Source organism: Mobula birostris, chromosome 2, assembly GCF_030028105.1.
Source record: "Mobula birostris isolate sMobBir1 chromosome 2, sMobBir1.hap1, whole genome shotgun sequence".
NCBI lineage: Eukaryota > Metazoa > Chordata > Chondrichthyes > Myliobatiformes > Myliobatidae > Mobula > Mobula birostris.
This window is the reverse complement of record NC_092371.1, coordinates 9,300,099-9,317,711: the sequence shown is the minus strand read 5'-3', so window position 1 is coordinate 9,317,711 and position 17,613 is coordinate 9,300,099. Positions and strand designations below refer to the sequence as shown.

General features: G+C 43.2%; 1 protein-coding gene across 2 annotated transcripts in view; it reads right to left on the bottom strand.

Moving 5' to 3' along the window:
• Positions 1 to 17,613, bottom strand: part of ash1l (ash1 (absent, small, or homeotic)-like (Drosophila)) — a 408,509-nt gene that overhangs the window by 132,309 nt on the left and 258,587 nt on the right. For both annotated transcript variants that reach the window (XM_072282409.1, XM_072282400.1), the window contains exons 5-6: positions 7,758 to 8,460; positions 2,658 to 2,837 (exon numbers count right to left, since the gene is read on the bottom strand). In XM_072282409.1, coding sequence (XP_072138510.1) covers positions 2,658 to 2,837; positions 7,758 to 8,460 — 883 coding nt within the window. The remainder of the gene's footprint in view (positions 1 to 2,657; positions 2,838 to 7,757; positions 8,461 to 17,613) is intronic.

Sequence of the window (17,613 nt, the reverse complement as noted above, 5' to 3'; positions counted from 1 at the left end):
AATCACCAAGTTTTATGCCTCATTCTCGACTTCCAAAGAACCTCTGGATCAATATCACTAGATGCAATTTTCCAGATTACTGGATGTTATTCCCAATCATCCCAAATGTACTTTTATTTACATGTTACAGAGCAGTGTAATAATTTTCCAATCAGTTTAAGGGAGTAGGACATCCAGCTGTAAATCTATCAACATTTCTGACCACCCTGGATTTTCCAACTGCAACCACGAACCCAGCCAACCACCTGGAGCCTGGCCCTAACCTCATACTGAAACAGTGGCTCACATTTGGACTGGCAAATGAGCCAGATGCCAGTCATCAGGGCAGCTAAACAATCAGATGCCAGATTACTGGAGCTGTCCTACAGAGCCAATGTTACAGAAGACCCTCTTCTAGCATGAAGGAGGAAAAAAAATTGATTTTGAATATTATGTCCACAGTCATAAATAAAAGGGAGAATTATGTAAACAAGGCCAGTAATCTTTTGGTAGAGTACAGGCAGGCAATGGGCAGCTGGAGGTACGGTAGCATAGTGGTTAGCATAAAACTTTAACAGTGCCAGCAAGTACAAATCAGGGTTTGATTTCCACCGCGCTCTGTAAGAAGTCTGTATGTTTTCCCCATGACTTACCTCCAGGTGCTCCGGTTTCCTGCCATTTTTCCAAAGACCTACAGGTTAGGGTTAGTGAGTTGTGGGCATGCTATGTTGGCACTGAAAGCATAGTGACGCTTGTGGGCTGCCAAACACAATCCTTGGACTGAGTAGGTCACTGATGCAAATGACACATTTCACTCTATACTTCTATGTACATGTGACAGATAAAGCTAATACAACACAGAACAGTACAGCATAGTACAGACCTTTCAAGCCACATTATGCCGAACCTTTAACCTACTCCAAGATCAATCTAACCATTCCCTCCCACATAGCGTCCATTTCTCCTTCTTCCATGTGCCTATCTAAGGGTCTCTTAAATACCCTTAACGTATCTGCTCATGGTGCCTTTACCACCATTCCATGCACTTGCCACTCTTTGTGTAATTGTTACCTCTGTATTCCAATCACCTTAAAATTATGTCCACTTATATTAGTCATTTTCGCCTTGGGAAAAAGTCTCTGGCTGTCCACACTGTCCATGTTTCTTATCATCTTTATAACTCTATGTAGTTACCTCTCATTTGCACTACTCATTCTTTAATACTCATCTTTAAAACTTAAATTCAGTGACAAGTTTGTTTCTGACCTACCCACTGGGTCCACAGTAAAAACACCAGGGATGTAATAAACCAACATGACCTGAGGGGAGGGAAAGAAGATATTCTATTCTGCATTACTGACTCAACTGACAATGAACTGAGGCAGGAAAATCAGTGAGCCATAATAAGCGTGTGTAACAAGAAGGTGAAGCAAGAAACCCTCTGTTCCCTGCTTCTCACCTGCAGCCTGTGTCAGCAATGAATCGGGGAGTGTGGTGTTCATGTGTGCACCAAATGCCATCGTGTACTCTGAGCAGAGAAGAAGAGCAAGTTGCTCAGCCAGTTTACAGCCATCCAAAATAGAGGAAGACATGAAATAGTTTCAACACCGAGAGCAAACAATACTAGTGTGGCCCTGCAGCATGACACACATTTGCCAGGAGAGTACTGTGCCCCAATTCAGGGAGATACTGAAGACTGGGAAGCAAGCTGCTTACCTCAAGAGATGAGCAAAGCAGGGTAGCATCACCAATGGCTCAGCTATAGCTGTGCTTGTTTATGTCCAGGACAACGAAGTGGGCAAGAAAAATCATTGCGGACAGTTAATCTGATCAACCGTTCTAGTTCGCTCCATTCCCAGCCCCCGCTATCTGTTACCCCTGTCACTGCACTTTATACCTCTTTTTATAATGCTGTTTAAATTGTAAATACATGTTGGTATTTATATATCCATGCACATTTTATATGTACTTTAGCCTCTGACTTTATATTTTTGTATTACGCTCCTTTTTTACATTTCATTGATTTTATTTAGAGATTCAGCACAGTAACAGGCCATTCTGTCATTGCCTTTTCCAAAAGCTCCCTACTGAAAAGCACTATAGGACCATTAAAACAAAAACTTCACAACATTTTAATAATTTCTTCCCCCAGGTAGTTAGTCTGACCAACCTTCCAGTTAGTCCACCATGCCCACCTCTATTTGTTAACCCCGTCACTGTACTATTTATTTTATTTTATACCACTTTTTTAAAATGCTGTCCACATAGTATATCCATGCTGGTATATGTTTTAGTAATAGAGTAGTCAGTAGATTTGTTTGCTGCCAGTAAGGCGTTGCTGTGTTTCACCAGCGCCATCTTAAACAAGAACAACAAATTCCTCCAGCATTTTGTGTGTGTTGCCTTAAAAACTACTGTACTCCCTGAGCACCAACAGAGTGAAAGGTTCATGATTCAGAAATTTACTGTATCCTGGGGACAACCAATGAGCTTTACTCATCATCATCTGAGCTGTACGACCCATTCCCAGGATTCATATTTTATAATATGGTACACATGCACTTCACAGAAATTCTAACGTATTTACCTGAGATGGCCAAGGAGTATGCTTTCAAAAGACAACAAATCTGGGACATTCAAAAAGAAAAGCAATATAAGATTTTGCTGAGTACACTTACTCGGGGACCTTGTAGACATCAGAGTACAGTCCTGCCTTCTGGTATTTTTTCTTTGGAGGACGAGGGGCCTTCCTTTCCCTCTGGACGGGTGGTTGAGGAGGCGGTGTTGCAGATTCCGGCGATGCTGTCTTCTCTGCAGTATCTGCTGGGCCAGCCACTTCGGAGGACAACTCAGGGGAGCTGGTTGCAGGAAACAAAGCAGCAAGTTTTAATACTAACACCTGCCATGACAGGGTATTCACCATCTATCATGGAATATTTAACATCATTATAACTAGATATTGGATTGGACTGTTTAATTCTTAGATTAGACTGGTTAAGAGAATTAATGACGCCTAACTGCGACTCCTCTGCTTGCATCCTCGGAAAGAGCTCTATTTCCATTTTAATATCTCTATTTTTCCCTTTCAGGGTTCTTTTGAAGACCTTGATCTGGAGTTACACGCTGACTACTGTTCTCTGCGGGAATGGGACCTGCTCTCAGGGTTTCACAACTGGCCATTATTCGGCAAACCAAGGGCACGGCCTAAGAGCTCAGCTCACCTTCGGAGGGCCGAGATCTGGTGGCTCTGGAGACCGGTGGATCGAAGGTCAGTGTCCGGGCAGGAGATTGGTATGCTGTGGGAGATGGAAGATCTAAGGCTGTGTGCCCAGAGACCCAAGATCTATGGGCACAGAGCTCGGAAAAAGTGACGCTACGGACTTTTAACTTTGTAAACCAGCGAGTTGTTTATTACATCTCCCCTTTTGCCGTGATGAGCAAGTTGCTCAGCCAGTTTACGGCCATCCAAAATAGAGGAAGACATGAAATAGTTTCAACATGGAGAGCAAGCCTGTGGTATGTCAAATACCGGGTGAACAAGTCGTCTTTGGGGTAACTGCAAGTCTGTGTCTTTGCTGTTGCTTTGCTCACCATTGAGTGCTCAGTGGTGGGTGCTGATGCTTTTTCTGCCAGCGGGGGGGTGGGGGGGATCACTGTTTGCTGCCGTTTACATGCAGGAGAGAGGGGAGCTGGGGCGGATTTGGGGTTCTAACATTTAACTGACATTCATTCTTTGGGGTCACTCCTCTGTTTTTTGTGGATGTTTGCAAAGTAAAAGCATTTCAGGATGTATATTGTATACACTTCTCTGACATTAAATGTACCTTTGCAACCTTTGAAACCTTAATTGTTATTTTCTCTGCAGTTTAACAGTTACTTGTTTGTATTTTTTTAATACAACTGTAACTATTTAGTATGTTTCCTAGTGACTACAGTATGTACATGCTGTTGTTCAGTATGTCCCCTCGTGGTTACATGTGTATGATTCTAGAAAGGTCCCGAAGCTTCTCTGGTGCTGCGTTATTTGAATGGGGGCTTTCTGATTGGCTGACTCTTATCTGAAAATCTGAATGGAACATTTCTTTTCTATGTGTATAAAAAGAGCTGACCATGAGGCAGCGACTATATTTTAGTTTTTGTTATGCTTTCTGCTATTAGCTTCTGCTCCTGTTACTGTCTATTTGTCAAATTTCTTTGCTCTATTAACACTTAATAAAACAAATGTGAAGCAACAAGTTTTATGCCTCTTTCCTATAAGAGAGCAATTAAATGGAGCCTCCCTAGCAAATTACTTTAAAATCAGTATCAGCTTGTCTTTGACCTTAAGATACGAGATTTCAAAATCTGGGGCAGGGGAATCCAATTTATTATTTTAAAAAAAGATTCAAAGTCTTGGGGGTCTCTTTTGCAATTTAAAACATTACTTGTCAGATAGTCCAGAATGCAAACACTAAAAGATCTCAGGCGCTTTGATTTCGGATTCAGCTATCCACAAAGCCACAATGCCAAAAGCAGCCTTGTCTTTTGTCTAGACGTCCAATATTCAAACGGGACACCACAGAGAACGCAAATGCAAATGGGCTCAGAGCTGAAAAGGGTTAGACTGTCAGAGCTCGAGGGCCCCCAGTCCACACATTCCTGGTCGAGGGCCAGCCTGTACTCACTGTTCACTCAATGGAGTTTGTTAGGCCAGTTACCCAGAGAACTTGAATTCGTTTCAAATCTCACCCTTGACTGATATTCTGACTTGCCTGTTGGATTCTGGCAAGCTTTGCTAGCTCCTGGGCCAATTGCAGAAGAGTTCTGAAGAATGGCAGTGCAGCTTACTTTGGGAGAGAGAGTGAGGCAAATTTCTTTATGATCTGAAGCAACAACATTGGTATAAACCACAGACTCATGCTAACCACCAATTCCACAGTGCAAGGCATACATTCAGTAGCCACTTTATTAAGTATACTTGCATATCTGCTTGTCAATGCAAATATCTAATCAGCCAATCATGTGGCAGCAACTCAATGTATAAAAGCATGCAGACCAGGTCAAGAGGTTCAGTTGTTGGTTAAGTCAAACATCAGAATGGGGAGGAAATATGATCTAAGTGACTTTGACTGGAATGATTGTTGCTGCCAGATGGGGTGGTTTGAGTACTTCAGGAATTGCTGACTTTCCGAGATTTTCACGCACAACAATCTTTAGAGTTTACAGAGAATGGTGTGAAAAATTAAAAATCCAGTGAGCGGCAGTTCCGTGGGTGAGAATGCCTTGTTAATGAGAAAGGTCAGAGGAGAATGGCCAGACTGATTCAGCCGACAGGAAGGTGACAGTAACTCAAATAACCACACGTTCTCTGAATACACAATACAGCAAACCTTGAAGTGGATGGGCTACAGCAGCAGAAGACCATGAACATACACTCAATGGACTCTCTATTAGGTACTGGAAGTTGACACCCTTCATCTGGTCTGTTACCCTTCATCTGGACTGTTCCACTATAGTATGATAATGCATCTTGGTAAAAGGAACAATAGTGCAGACTATTATCTAAATGAGGAGAAAATTCAAACAAGGTGCAGAGGGACTTAGGAGTCCTCGTGCAAGACTTCCAGAAATTTAATTTACCGGTTGAGTCTGTGGTAAAGAAGGCAAACACAATGCTGCCATTATTTTACGGGGAATAGAATATAAAAGTGAGGAGATAGAGGCATTTCCCGCTTTACGAAAGTTTGCTTTCTGCCACTTCGCTTTTATGAAAGACCAACTTTAGTACCTGTTTTTGATAACAAAAGAAATCCGAAGAGGATTTTCGCTTTTACGAAAAAACGCACCCACTTTTAACTTGTGTTTACCCCGAGGAACGACTACCATGACCGTGAAGCCTTGCATGGGCAGGTGTGTGCGCATGTGTGTACGTGCTGATTTTTTTTCTACAAATCAGTTTTGGCTAAATCTTCCCGATTCTGCTAAGTGAAACTATTCTGTACATACATTATTTCTACTTTATATAAGTTGTGTATTTATCATATTATTCCTGCTTTTACTATGTTGGTGTTAATTTAGGTTTTATGTGCTATTTGGTATGATTTGGTAAGTTATTTTTTGCGTCTGGTAACGCTCAAAAATTTTTCCCATATCAATTAATGGTAATTGCTTCTTCGCTTTACGCCATTTTGGCTTAAGAAAGGTTTCATAGGAACGCTCTACTTTCGGATAGCAGGGGAAACCTGTAAAGCTGAGCCTTTATAAGATACTAATCAGGCTGTACTTAGAATATTGTCAACAGTTTTGGGCCCCATATCTCAGAATGAAGGGATTAACATATGAGGAGCGTTTGGCAGCTTTGGGGCTGTACTCACTGGAATTTAGAAGAATGTCGGGGGGGGGGGAGGAGACAGAGAGAGATCTTGTTGAAACCTACCGAATGTTGAAAGGACTAAATAAGGTGGATGTGGAGAGGATGTTTCCTATGGTGGGGGTGTCCAGAACTAGAGGGCACAGCCTCAAAATTGAGGGGCGATCTTTTAGAACAGAGGTAAGGTGGAATTTTTTTTTTTAGCCAGAGAGTAGCGAATCTGTGGAATACTCTGTCACAGACTGCCATGGAGGCCAAGTCCATGGATATATTTAAATGGAAGCTGATAGTTTCCTGATTAGTCATGGCATCAAAGGATATAGTGAGTAGGCAGGTGTATGGGGTTGAGTGGGATCTGGGATCAGCCATGATGGAATGGTAGAGCAGACTCCTATGTCTTATGGTCTTATAGTTAACTGTCCATTTCCCTTCACAGAAGAAGTTCCTCTAGCAGATTGTTCATTGCTCCAGATTCCAACATCGGTAGTCTCTTGTGTCTCTGCAGAGACAGAAGAGGTCAGGATTGAATCCCATTGCCTGGAGTTGTAAGGCAGAAGCAACACCGTGCAGCCCAGTCCCCATGTAGGAGACACCTCACCCTCCAAAGAGATCAACACCTCCTGGTGAGGAGGGTGGAAAATCACAGACTCTTACAAGACACAAAGACACATTGGGTCCACACTGGCCTAAAGGAACCTTCAGGCAAATCCCATCTTCCAGTGCTTGGTTCCCAACATAGAACACAGTACAGCATAGAACAGGTGCTTTGGCCTATGATGTTATGCAGATTCTTTAACCTACTCAAGACCCATCTAACCCTTCCCTCCCAAATTGCTCTCCATTTTTACTTCATTCATGTACCTATCTAATAGTCTCTGAAATGTCCCTAATGTATCTAACTCTACTACTACCCCTGGTGTTGCACATACCGAACACACTGTGTAAAAAAAAAACTATCTCTGACATTCCATTATCATTTCATCCCAACATCTATTAACTACTTCCATCCCTGGGAAAGAAGCACTGGCTGTCCACTCGATTTATGCCTCTCATAAGCCATTGGAGTGGAATAGGCCATTTGGCCCATCGAGCCTGCTTAGTCATTCAGTCATGACTGATCTACTTCCTCTTTTAACTCTATTTTCCATTGCTTGTTCTCTATAACTTTTGGTATCCTTACTAATCATGAACCTAAAAACTACTTTAAAAATAATCAATGACTTAGTCTCCACAGCCCACTGTGGCACTGTTAACATCTCGCACACCTCTATCAAATTGGCTCTCATCCTTCTCCTCTCCAAAGAGAAAAGCCCTAGCTCTATGGGTCATAACATATCAAGGGTACCCTTTCAAGCAACGTGTCCGAAATGTAAAAACTTTCGTCTAACCATTCAACGGCCCAGAGACTGGAGCAAGGTTCGAGACTTACTCATCCTCGCAGTGCCTTTTCCGCTTCACCCCCTTCCTGTGCTCCGACTGCTGCTGGTTCACACTCTGCAGTACTGACTCGATAACGTCCATGATTGTGTCGGGCTCTCCGGCCTTCTCTGCGCTCTCACTCTGCTCCTTGGGAAAACTGTCTGCTTCTGGAGGGGTTGGAGGGGCCGTGATGGGCAGAGGGAGGCACAGCTCCCTCTTCCGGGGCCTGCCCCGCTTACGCTTGATGATGTTGTTACCTGTCCGTGACTGCCTCTGCAATTTTTTGGCTTTCAGAATCTTGTTGACATGATCCAAGTTCTTCTTGGTGGCTAATATTTTGTCAAAATTGCACATTCTCCTTGCCTGACACTGCATGGCTTCAATCCGATCCTTCTTAAGTCGGTGGCTGGCTGCTATGGTCTGTTTATCGGGAGATAACTGACTGTTCTCCGGGAAGTCATTTACTCCCACAGACTGGGCAGGGGGGGTTTCTGCTCGCTTGTTCTGGCACCTTTCTTGACTGTAGCTTTTGCCCGAGAGAGGGGTTAGGGGGCTGTCAGAGTGAGTAACCGTTACACTGGCTATGACATCTTCTATTGTCTTCTCTATAGCCATTTGCTGGGAACCATCTTGTGTCACACGCTGGATGACATTCTCAATAGCTTCCTCTACTGGACTTCCTAGTTTTGTACCTCGGGATGTCAATCCTGTGCCTGAAAAAGGAATAAATTCTGATTAGAAGGGCAGGTTTGCATACATTTCCAGAAACAGTTCTGACCCTTGTACTTCTCTATAAGGAACTTGCACCATTAAATTTGAATATTTTTCGTACAACACAACAAGTTTAATTCTGCTTTCAGAGCATTCTCATCAATCCCGAGCCCCCATGTTTTCATGTGTCATGCACCTTATTTATGGTATGTGAGTTCTATGTACTATATTGTACACCTTGGTCTGTTGTTTTATTTGTTGGTATACATGTGTATGGTTGAATGGCAATAAACTTGAAATTAATTTTTATTTTTAAATTTAGAGATGCAGTCTGGTAACAGCCCCTTTTGGCCCAACGGGAAAGCACTCCTGCGCTCTGACCAACCAGCCTTCAGCTGTGCAGTCTGTTCTGGGACTCAGACATATCGACTGCTGGTTGGGAAGACAGCATGGGCAAGCTGAAGCCTTTATTTAGAGATACAGCATGGGCAAGCTGAGATACAGCGTGGTAACAGGGCCTTCCAGCCTAATGAGCCCGTGCCGCCCAATCACACCTACGTGACCAATTAACCTACTAACCTATGTCTTTGGAATGTGGGAGAAAACCAGAGAAGAGGAAGAAATCATATGTAGTCAGGATGAGAACGCACAAACCTCTTACAGATAGAGGTGGAAATGAACCTGTGTCGCAGGTGCTGTAAGTTCATTATGCTAACTGTTATGCTACTGTGCCACCTTAAAATTTCTCTCTAATATTCCCATTCACCTCAATTTCTCCTAACACCCAGCTACAGCAGGGACAGCCTGCAGTGACCAATTAGCTGTGGTGTATGCCTTTGGGATGTGGGAGGAAACCTGAGCAATGGGAAGGACTGCGTGTGTGGAAATTCACAGTCATTACAGAGATTGAACCAGGGTCTCTGAACGCTCTCAAGCCCATGCTCTCTGCTTTCCCAGGATATGATCAGCTGGGCTGCAGCAGCACAAAGGCCAGATGACAGAGACAAGACACCTGGGCTCCCTCATTATTCTTGCTTGTATACACATTCCAGCTGCTAGTAGCTCAATGCGACAGGCTGGGAAAGTGCTAGGCGAACTTTACATGGTCACTGAGAAATCCGAAACAGATCAGTTTATTGTCACTGAAATATGTTGTGAATGTTGGTGTTACAGAAATAAACAAACAGTGCAATGAGGTAGTATTCATGGATCATTCAGAAATCTGATGGAGGAGAAGCAGCTGTTCCTAAAATATTGAGTGGTGATCTTCAGACTCCTAGACCTCCTCTCCAATGGTAGTAATGAGAAAGGAGCACGTCCCAGAATGTGAGGGTCCTTAATGATGAATGCTGACTTGAACAACAGAAATTTTCCTGCCTGTTCCAGCTGGGAATGCCAGAGATTCAGTGAGCAAGGAGCCCTGTTGACTTGTGACAAGAGATCTCAAGCACTTCCGCTATTGGACAATCCAGACAAGTTGACTATATAACATCATCTATCCCAATAAGCCAAGCACTCTTCCACAGGAGACCAAGAATGGAAGGAAATAGCAGATGTGAATCACAACACAGAGGACGCTAAGTGACCCTTCTCTCTGTTTTCAGCCAACCCCGGTGCTTATGTTCATTCCCACACATAGAGTATGTGACCTTGTCTGGCTTACACTGGTCTGTCCTTGCCCTTCATTCCCTTCTTTGGATGCATGGTAGAGCTGACATCTCTAATGCTCTTGCTCTTTTTTTTGCCCCAGCTTCTTCCTTGATACTCTCCTTGTTTTGGGTCTTGGTAGACATCTTATACAATGAAGAACTCATGATCTCTCAAACTACCTCACTGTGGCCCTTGCACATTATTTGACTACCTGCACTCTCTTGAACATCCTTTTCCACTACCCTGATGCTCTAGTGCATCAGCCTGGGTGGCAAACAAACCTGCTTAGCGTATCCCAGTACTAATAAAATAAATAAATAACACCACATATCTCCACACATGAAGGTATACAATAAGGACGAGGGTGCAAGAGAGTGCACGGTAGTGTAGCAGTCAGCACGATCACTCTACAGTGCCAGTAATCATGGATCGGGGTTCAATTCTTGCTGCCATCTGCAAGGAATTTGTACATTCTCTCTGTTACCTTATGGATTTCCTTCAGATGCTCCGGTTCCCTCCCATAGTCCAAAAGACATAACAGTTATCAGGTTAATTGGTTATTGCAAATTGTCCTGTGATTAGGCTAGGGTTAAATTGGTAGGGTGCTGGATGGCTGTGGCTTGGTGGACCGCTGTATCTCCATGCTGATTTTGAAATAAATAATTAAAACACAGAACAGTACAGCAGGGGAACATGTCTTTTGGCCCACAATGTCTATGCTGAACATGATGCTGAATTAAACTAAATATTTTCTGCCTGCATGATTCCTATCCCTCTATTCCCTGCATATTCATGTGCCTCTTAAACACTACTATTATATCTGCCTCCATTGTGTATTTAATATTTCAATAATATTTGAGTAATATTGTAAATATATTGTTTGATTAAGCATTGCGAGTCATGTATAAAAAGTACATACATGGCCTAATTCATTATGCCGCCAAGTGATATCTGTGTACATCACTTGAGTGTAAAAACAAACAAACATACGATCTCAACAGGAATTCTGCAGATGCTGGAAATTCAAGCAACACACATCAAAGTTGCTGGTGAACACAGCAGGCCAGGCTGCATCTCTAGGAAGAGGTGTAGTCGACGTTTCAGGCCGAGACCCTTATTCTTGACGAAGGGTCTCGGCCTGAAACGTCGGCTGTACCTCTTCCTAGAGATGCTGCCTGGCCTGCTGCGTTCACCAGCAACTTTGATGAAACATACGATCTGTCTCCCGGTTGCCTTATTTTCATTTCAATTAGTTTTTATGATTTAAGTTACAAATCACAACAGTGGTGACGAGGCATTTTTAAAAGGAAACCAAGACAACTAACTACTTGTTGGAGCACAGTGAGATGTTAGAGTTAAAAAAAATCTCTACAAACTGTTGAGTTTTAAAAAAAAGCGCAGCACTATTGTATTCTTCAGAGCAGAATGTCTTCTTCGCAAAAGTAAAGATGATCCAATATAAAAAAAAGGCAATAAACAGAAGAATTCATGAGTTTATAAACAATGAGTATCAGGTGATAATAATCAGTAAAAAAAAGTACAAATGGCTGGCTACATTGAAGCAATTAATAACGTAACTGATAGCTGGATTTTGTATACGGAACATATTGAGCAGTATTCTGAAGCAAATTAAATAGCCAATGTGATGCAAGTGCCAATTTTGTGGTGTGCACTGGATTTAAAGGTATACAGTTCACTTAGAAGTTAGACTGCTCCAACCAAATCTGCCAAAATGAACTTGGCTGATATCATGAAAGTAATGTAGGAGCATTTAGAACCAAAATCATTGTTGATTGCAGAGCACTTTTGGTTTCATAAACTGAATCAAAAGGCAGGGAAATCCATTTCAGCATATGTGGCTGAATTGTTTCATTGTCTGAACATTGTCAGTTTGGTAATGGGATTAATGGTGCACTGAGAGATCGTTTAGTTTGTGAAGTCTTAAAAGAATGCATTAAAAAATGACCCCTAACTGAAGCACAACTTACATTTAAAAGAACAGTCAAAATAGCTGTATCAATGGAAACAGCAGACAGAGACGAAATTAAATTGCAGTCAGGAATGAAAGTGAGCGTGAATGAAATTGCAATGTCTAAAAAGGGCCACGCGAGGCAAGACAAAATATATGGACTACACAGGGAAGAGAAAAAGCTAAAAAAAAAAATAATCAAGTTGCAGTTTCAAAAAGAGGACTGATCTGCATGCTGTAGGTCAAAAATATGATAATGATGAAAATGACACAGAACTGATTAGCTTTGTGAAAACTAACAATAACCAAGCAATGTAGCTTACACCAGAAGTGAACGGCAAATTAATTAAAATGGAATTGGACAATGGCTCAGCTGTTTCAGCCATTCCACAAAATGAGTCTGAATGGCATTGTAAAGATACTGAACTGAAGCCTGCAGATATCCAACTAAAAATTTATACTGGAGACAAGATAACTCCTGAGAAAATGACATTCGTTACAGTGAGACACAGCAACCAATAAGCCACGTTAGACTTGTATGTGGTTTTAAAAAAAAGGAGGACCAGCTCTGTGGGGATGTTATTGACTGAGACAACAACTTGATTGGGAGTCTACCCACAACTTGCATATCACATTCACTGTAATAGAGTCAACTAAAGGTGAATTAGGTAAGGTACTGGATGATGCCACAGCTGTCACCATGAACCAACAGAGGGCAAACAGGTTCTAGTGCCAACCTCTATGCCTCTGGTTGGAAATCAAGGAAGGACCAAGTTGCTCGGAGGAAATTGTGCAAGTGATGAAAGCAGTGGTCCGACTACAATCATTTTTGTTGGCAACATATTTGAGAAAGCTAATATGTCAGTCAGGCAGTTACTTACAAAATGAGGCTTAATTTTAAGCTGGAAGAAAGTTCAGGAGCTCCAGGTAAGTTTTAAGCATTCGGCTTTGGTAGTCTAAAAAAACAGAATCTACTCTGTGTGCATTAAGGATTTGGCATGAACTTCAAGTGGTAGACAAAATGCTGCTTGTAAAAGTAGATGCAAAGGCCAAAGCCCCGCTGGATGAATGTAAAGGTCAAAATAAAGGAGCCAATGGAGAAACTGAAACTGCGGATTCGTCAGGTGATGTGGACGAGGAAACTAAGAAATCAGACCGTAATGGAAGCAATAGAAGGATTAGTACGAGAATACTCCAGGGAACTTAAAACACCTTCCCAAGATCAAGATGCATATCCTGAAATAAGAAAAAGACAACAGGAAAGAGACAGAGAGAAGGAACATGAGAAATAAAGAGTAGTAATGAGAGCGTAAACAGTGTTGAGACCAAGGAAGAACCAGGGATAAGGAAAGGGATCCGGAGTAGAATTACGAGAGAGAAAGAAGCAGGGACCATGAGAGAAGCAAGAGTCAAAGTAGAACCAGACAGAAAAGATGAAAAAAGGAGAAGCAAGGTGTCCAGAGCCGTCAGAACAACTTCCTGCAGACTCAGAGTCAATTTCTACAATCACCATGGAGGGAGTCTCAGAAGCTGAGATTGTTTCACAGCCACAAGTAAGTCTCACCTGCGAAGCAGAGCAATCCACTTGTCAGGAAAGACATTAACTACAAGAGTAAGAAAGCCTTCACAGAGACTAAATCTTTAGGTCTGAATGGAACAATTTAAGATTTACTATGCTGTGGATGTCTATATAGTAGGTGTATTATATAGACATTGAGTTGGAGATATATAGCTAAACAGGGAGGAGTGTTGTGTATTTAATATTTTGGTAAAATTTGAGTAATATTATAAATATATTATTTGATTAAGCATTCTTTGTTGTTTACATGATGCATTGCAGGTTATATGTAAAAGCATTACGCCACCACGTGCTATCTGTGCACCCCACTTAAAGTAAAAATTGAACATGCATGAGTTATCTTCCTGTTCCCTTGATTTTATTTCAATTAGTTTTAACAGCCTCCACCACCACCCCCGGTAGCCCATTCTAGGCACACACCACTCTCTGCGTGAGTTGTTGGGTGGCAAATCTCATTGGGCTGAGTGTTCCGCCTTGTACCTCTAAATGAAATAGCAAAATAATTATGCACCATATATCACAATCCTGTATACAAGGTCATGCTGTGGATCCAAATTAAAAATGTCTTCACTGGTAATACCCTCTGGATTGTCACTGTGCCATATCTGAATGTATGATTGACTAGGATGGCAACACTTTATAGTGCCAGCTACCAGAGTTCAATTCCCGACACTGTCTTGCGTATTGTGAACAGCTTTAGGCTCCTCATCTGAGAAAAGATGTGCTGGCATTGGAGATGGTTCAGAGGAGATTCACAAGGATGATTCTGGGAATGAAAGCGTTATCATATGATGAAACAACACACATCAAAGTTACTGGTAAACGCAGCAGGCCAGGCAGCATCTATTGGAAGAGTTTCAGTCGACGTTTCAGGCCGAGACCCTTCGTCAGGACTAACTGAAGGAAGAGTTAGTAAGAGATTTGAAAGTGAGAGGGGGAGGGGGAGATCCAAAATGATAGGAGAAGACAGGAGGGGGAGGGATGGAGCCAAGAGCTGGACAGGTGATTGGCAAAAGGGATATGAGAGGATCATAGGACAGGAGGCCCAGGGAGAAAGGCGGGGGGGGGGGGAACCCAGAGGATGGGCAAGGGGTATTGTCAGAGGGACAGAGGGAGAAAAAGGAGAGTGAGAGAAAGAATGTATGTATAAAAATAAATAACAGATGGGGTACTAGGGGGAGGTGGGGCACTAGCGGAAGTTAGAGAAGTCGATGTTCATGCCATCAGGTTGGAGGCTACCCAGACAGAATATAAGATGTTGTTCCTCCAACCTGAGTGTGGCTTCATCTTTACAATAGAGGAGGCCGTGGATGGACATATCAGAATGGGAATGGGACGTGGAATTAAAATGTGTGGCCACTGGGAGGTCCTGCTTTCTCTGGCGGACAGAGCGTAGGTGTTCAGCAAAGCGGTCTCCCAGTCTGCATCGGGTCTCGCCAATATATAGAAGGCCACATCGGGAGCACCGGACGCAGTATATCACGCCAGCCGACTCACAGGTGAAGTGTCGCCTCACCTGGAAGGACTATCTGGGGCCCTGAATGGTGGTAAGGGAGGAAGTCTAGGGGCATGTGTAGCACTTGTTCCGCTTACACGGTTAAGTGCCAGGAAGGAGATCAGTGGGGAGGGATGGGGGGGACAAATGGACAAGGGAGTCGCGTAGGGAGCAATCCCTGCGGAAAGCAGGGGGGGGGGGAGGGGAAGATGTGCTTAGTGGTGGGATCCCGATGGAGGTGGCGGAAGTTGCGGAGAATAATATGTTGGACCCGGAGGCTGGTGGGGTGGTAGGTGAGGACCAGGGGAACCCTATTGTTAGTGGGGCGGTGGGAGGATGGAGTGAGAGCAGATGTGCGTGAAATGGGGAAGATGCGTTTGAGAGCAGAGTTGATAGTGGAGGAAGGGAAGCCCCTTTCTTTAAAAAAGGAGGACATCTCCCTCGTCCTGGAATGAAAAGCCTCATCCTGAGAGCAGATGCGGCGGAGATAGAGGAATTGCGAGAAGGGGATGGCGTTTTTGCAAGAGACAGGGTGAGAAGAGGAATAGTCCAGATAGCTGTGAGAGTCAGTAGGCTTATAGTAGACATCAGTGGATAAGCTGTCTCCAGAGATAGAGACAGAAAGATCTAGAAAGGCGGAGGGAGGTGTCGGAAATGGACCAGGTAAACTTGAGGGCAGGGTGAAAGTTGGAGGCAAAGTTAATAAAGTCAACGAGCTCAGCATGCGTGCAGGAAGCAGTGCCAATGCAGTCATCGATGTAGCGAAGGAAAAGTGGGGGACAGATACCAGAATAGGCACGGAACATAGATTGTTCCACAAAGCCAACAAAAAGGCAGGCATAGCTAGGACCCATACGGGTACCCATGGCTACACCTTTAGTTTGGAGGAAGCCAAAGGAGAAATTATTAAGAGTAAGGACTAATTCCGCCAGACAGAGCAGAGTGGTGGTAGAGGGGAACTGATTGGGTCTGGAATCCAACAAGAAGCAGAGAGTTTTGAGACCTTCCTGATGGGGGATGGAAGTATACAGGGACTGGACATCCATGGTGAAAATAAAGCAGTGGGGGCCAGGGAACTTAAAATCATCAAAAAGTTTAAGAGCGTGAGAAGCGTCACGAACATAGGTAGGAACGTTTGTTGGCTCTGGGTCTGTACTCACTGGAATTTAGAAGGATGGGGAGCATCTCATTGTAACCTTTCGAATGTGAAAGGCCTGGACGGAGTAGATATGGAAATGATATTTCCCATAGTGGGGAAGTCTAGGAGAAGCGGCCACAGGATCAGGACAGAGGGGAGACCATTCAAAAGAGAGATGCGGAAACATTTTTTTTAGTCAGAGGGTGGTGAATTTGTGGAATTTATTACCACAGGCAGCTGGGTGCATTTAAGGTAGAGATTGATAGGTTCTTGATTGGACATGGCATCAAAGGTTAGGGGCAGAAGGCCAGGGAGCGGGGCTGAGGAGGGGAAAAAAAGGATCAGCCACATCTAAATGGCAGAGCAGACTCGATGACCCAATGGCCTAATTCTGCTCCTATGTCTTACGGAACTTGTAGATTCTCCCTATGAACATGTGGGTTTCCTCCAGGTGCTCTAGTTTCCAGTCATATTCCAAAGATATATGGTTAAAGTTAGTAAGTTGTGGGCATGTTACGTTGGCTCTGAAAAGTGTGGCGACACTTGCCCACTGCCTCCAGCGCATCCTTGGTTATTGACACAAATGACTCAATTCATAGTAAGTTTCAATATATATGTGACAAACAAAGCCAAAGATTATCTTTATTTGTCACATGTACATTAACCAATTTTAACCAATTTCCCCCGGGATTAATAAAGTATGACTATGTCTATGACTAAAACATACTGTGAAATGCATTGTTTTTGTCAAATCAAATCAGCGAGGATTGTCCACTACTAATCCTAACCTTTTATCTTTGGAATGTGGGAGGAAACTGGAGCAGTCGGAGGAAACCAACACAGTCCAAATTCAGACAGCAGCGAGAGTCGAACTATGATTGGTAATCACTGACGCTGCAAAACAACTGCGCTAACTGCTACGCTATTGTGCCGGTAAAATAGATCAGAGAGAAAGAGCTTGCTACAAGTTGTGATGGACTCAAGCTTGACCCCAACTTTGGATACTATCCGTGTGGAGTTTGCACATTATTTGTGACTGCACAGATTCTTCCCCACACTCAGGTCTCCGATTTCCTCCCACGTTCCAAAGATGTGCCAGTAGGTTGTCTGGGCTCCTGTAAATTCGTCCACTTCTGTGCATATTTTGTCCATATGCATTCTCTGCTGTCTCCCTTTAGTGATGAGTTCATGTGCTCCATATTATGTCTCAGTTATTCCTGGCAGTTCACCATGCATAACCGATGAGAACAATTTGGTTAAATAGTTCCATACTGCATAGCAAAAAGTAATGAAACCACAACGGTGGTAATATGCAAGTGTAAGA